This window comes from Sinocyclocheilus rhinocerous, unplaced genomic scaffold (assembly GCF_001515625.1).
Source record: "Sinocyclocheilus rhinocerous isolate Xijiao unplaced genomic scaffold, SAMN03320098_v1.1 scaffold303, whole genome shotgun sequence".
NCBI lineage: Eukaryota > Metazoa > Chordata > Actinopteri > Cypriniformes > Cyprinidae > Sinocyclocheilus > Sinocyclocheilus rhinocerous.
Window position 1 is genome coordinate 1,250,666 of NW_015656152.1, and position 4,078 is coordinate 1,254,743.

A 4,078-nucleotide genomic window follows, 5' to 3' on the forward strand; every position below is an offset into this window, starting at 1 on the left:
ACTCTCCACAATATATACACACACACACACACACACACACACACACAGACTCATTTAAATAAATATCACATTAAACATAATAATATAAATTTGATAAATATAAAATAAAATTGATCAACAATACGCTGTTTAATATCTTATTTTCAAATCCAAAATGGTAATAATAAAACATTTATAAATATATTTGAATTATAAAACAAAATATCAAAACAAATGGCATTTATTTTGAATAAAATATAGCAAGTGCACATTTCAATATTAAAAAAAAATCACAAAATGAAGTATGAAACAGTAAATATATTGTTTAAAATGAAGACAAAAAGTCTTGGACAGTTTCTGGTTGTCAAACTTTGTGGATGTTTATTGTTATTTATATAATAAATGACACCGTTGTTATTCTGCTAGGACATCCATGTGAATTTGAGAAATGACTTCATGCATTCATGAAAAATGGATGCATGAAAAATAATTGGCTCTAAAAGAAGTGGCTCTAAAAAATGTTTTGTGAAAAGCTCAATTGTTAGTTTGCAGATTCCACTCGGTTTGATGTTTTGTTTGTTTGTTTCTTTTCATTTCATTCCATTTATTTTTATTTATTTAAAAAGGACAATGTACATTAAAGGGGTCATATGATGCTTTTTTAAAGATCATTATTTTGTGTATTTGGTGTAACAGAATATGTTGACATGCTTTAATGTTCAAAAAACACATTATTTTTCAAATACTGTACATTATTGTAGGTCCTCTATGCCCCGCCTCTCTCAAACGCTTCGTTTTCTACAAAGTCCCTCCTTCCGACAAGCACAGTCTGCTCTGATTGGCCAGCTAACCCAGTGCATTAAATAAAGTGCTTTTGCTTTCGCCTAGAAACACACAGCGTCTCCCTGACATGGCTGCTTCAACACTAACTGCGATTAATGAAACCACGCCTTCTTTCTTTGCGTGCACATTTGGGCCGCATTATGCAAATATTTCCACATATGTGGAAGATATGTGGGGGCGTGTTAGAACGAGCCGTTTTAGGGGGGCGTGGCAGAGTCTTAACTTTGATAAAGAATATCTCTTTGGTTTTGAGACTTTAGTCTTTGCAACTTCAGGGATCTTATCTATGCACAATCAGCTTGTAACACTCCAAAGAGAAAGGAAAACTTGAAATCGCATCATATGACCCCTTTAATAAACATTCAAATAAATGTAAATGTTCTTGAGTTAGACAGAAGGCTCATTTTCATCAGCAGGCCATTTTGCGTGATATTATTGGGCAGAATAGAAAAATAGTACAATACAGAAAGCATATAATAAATAATATACAGTAGTCTCATTATGGATGTTAAAAAGTAAAATCAGTGTCCACATTGTTGATTAACAAAAAAACAATTCCTAAAAATATACTTAAATTACAATATGCATATTCTACAGTATATCATCAATATTGCATTACATTTTGGATAACTAGTGCAAATCATGAAATTCAAACATTTTTAAGTGTCCAAATACTTTTTGGGGTCACTGTGGATATTCGATGGAATCACTTTTGATCAGAAATCTGTTTTAAGGCTGAGGGAGAACCAGGGCCTGAGACAGACGGGTATGGCCATACTGGACGTGGGTTTACTCTCGGGGTTCAGTTTGGCCCAAAACGGTGTCCAGCTAAATGATATAGTCAGACGAGTAGAGACGCCTTCAGGACGAGTTATACTTTATTTAGACACGGTGAGTTCCTCTTAGCTTCTTATACAATATTTGTATCAGTATTGTGTGCTAAGTCTGTTTTTGTGCTGATGATGGTTTATTTGGTTCATGTTTTTGTGTTCATTATGCATCCATGGCTGTATGTCCAGTCTCACTGTCTTTTCTCTCATCACAGGTGACCACAGCGGAAAGGTGCGTTGAAATATCCACCATCCAGGACTTTAAGGTGACCAATGTCCAAGATGCTGTGGTCATGATCTACGATTACTATGAGCCCCGTAAGACTCTTTAAATAATAGCTCCAGATTCTCTAATGCATTTGTATGTTCCAGTATGTGTTTCAAGCTCCTTGTTTCATTCCCTTACCTTCTGCAGGACGGAGGACAGTGCGGTCCTACACATCTGAGACAAGACAGGACATGTCTGTGTGTTCGCTGTGTGGGCCGGATTGCTCCGAGTGTGGGGTTCGAGACGTCTGGCCGACTGACAGGACGACGTCCATTAACCAACATCCACTTCTGGCTCTAAGTTTGACCACAGCACTTGTCATCCTCCTGTCAATCTACAACTAGTGTTTTTTCCTAAATCAAAACCATTGTAATCAGTAACACAATAACACAAGCAAAATTGATGTGTAAATTGTTTTAAAAATTGTTTCTGCTGTAAATGTGAAAAAAATTCTGTGTACATTTTATGTATGTAAATTGGTGCATTTAGTTCAGTGCAACAATGAATGATTTTACAAACAGTTTAGACAGAAATTTGTTTACAAATGACATTTCATTAATGACAGTTTAATTACAAATAAATGATTAAATCAAATTCATTATTTAATTATTGATTAATATTATAATAATTATTTTAATTAATTAATTATTGATTGAATAAAGGCTGCTTTTCCAATGCACCATGATTTAAAAAAAAAAAAAAAATTTAAGATTAATTGAAATAGTAAATGAGGGTCAGGCTCAAAACTGATAAATGAACTTTTTAAATGTGAGCACTGTGATTCTGCATTCCCTGTCACCATTATAACAATCCACTGCATAAAGCTGCGTTACGTACCGCAATTACGAAATTTCCAGTAGTGAACATGTTCGTGTCTTTTTTGATCTCATAAGCTGCAACTTCTTTAATAAGTTTAAACATTATTTGTTCTTCAGACATTCCTCTTTAAAACCGATAAGTATCAGCTGTATGCAAAGTGACCTACATTTGGTTTTTGATAATTGAAAATGGGTAAAATTCAACAATTTTCACATGGAGCCGCATTATCTCTGGCATTGAACCATATAGGGCATTAAAAATGAAGATAAAAATAAAATAAAAATCTACAAGAACATCTTTGATATGTCTTGAGTTACAGGCATGCAAACTTTGGAAAAATAATATTTTTGGCACTCAGACAAGTATGTTCTTATGTGTTGTGATAGAGGGAAACAAGATAGATTTCTACTTTCAACATTATTTGTTCTTCTTTAAAATAAAAAAGTATCAGTTGTACGCAAAGGGACTCGCATTTGGTTTTTGACTGCTGAAAATGTGTACAATTAAACTTTCTACTCTTGGAGCTACATTGAGATCTCTGGAACTGAACCATATAGGGCCTTAAAAATGAAGATGCCAAAAGAAAAGTTTGTTAAGAGCAAAAATCTAAAAGCATACTAAGATTAATACTTGAGTTACAGGCATGCAAACTTTGGAGAGAAAAAAAACTGAAAAGTGAAGGTCACCATTGGCATATAATGCAACAAAGATTGCTGAAGTCAATAGATTTTACTAATAGACCTACTAATCTCTATGTAAAAATAACATAATGAAGCTGCAGTCTTTTCATAAAGTTATTTCCCCCTTCTATAATTTTCGCAGTTGAAAATTCCCTCTACAAAATAGTGGATTACTCAGTAAATATTCATCCATGGCATTTGATATTTTTGCTTTCTTCACTATTTATATTTGTCTTTCTTTAGAAAAAAAAAAATATAAAAAAAACTAGCTGCAGAAGTTTGAAATTTGGTTGATTTGACACTGAATGACCCAATTGCAGTCACTCCACTGACCTGAATGCAGCTATATAGCAGATGTTAAATTGTGAAGCCATGCAATTTTCATGCATGATTACACCATGATACAAACATACTGATTGCTGAATGCTTTTTCAGTTAGCTTGCATTGTGGCCTAACAAACCCATCAAGACAACACCGTAGACTTACTGTATATACATTACAAAGTCAATTTACACTAGATATGACATATCTTTGCTAAAAACCCAGCGAGTAAGGTAATGTGCTGGTTTTAACTGGTTTAAGATAGTTTAGCTGGTCTTTCAGCATGACCATCAGACAAGACCCTTATAAAACCATTAAATCAGAACAGCTTGATGAA

The 4,078-nt window shown here is 33.7% G+C and overlaps 1 protein-coding gene across 1 annotated transcript in view; it reads left to right on the plus strand.

Annotated features, from left to right (window-relative positions):
• The window catches only part of LOC107719417 (CD109 antigen-like), a 22,829-nt gene extending 20,522 nt beyond the window's left edge, over positions 1–2,307 (plus strand). Inside the window, 3 exon segments of the mRNA XM_016526828.1 lie at positions 1,543–1,713; positions 1,868–1,970; positions 2,068–2,307. Of these exon segments, the coding sequence (XP_016382314.1) occupies positions 1,543–1,713; positions 1,868–1,970; positions 2,068–2,264 (471 nt within the window). The 3' untranslated portion in view covers positions 2,265–2,307.
• Positions 2,308–4,078: the final 1,771 nt, after the last annotated feature.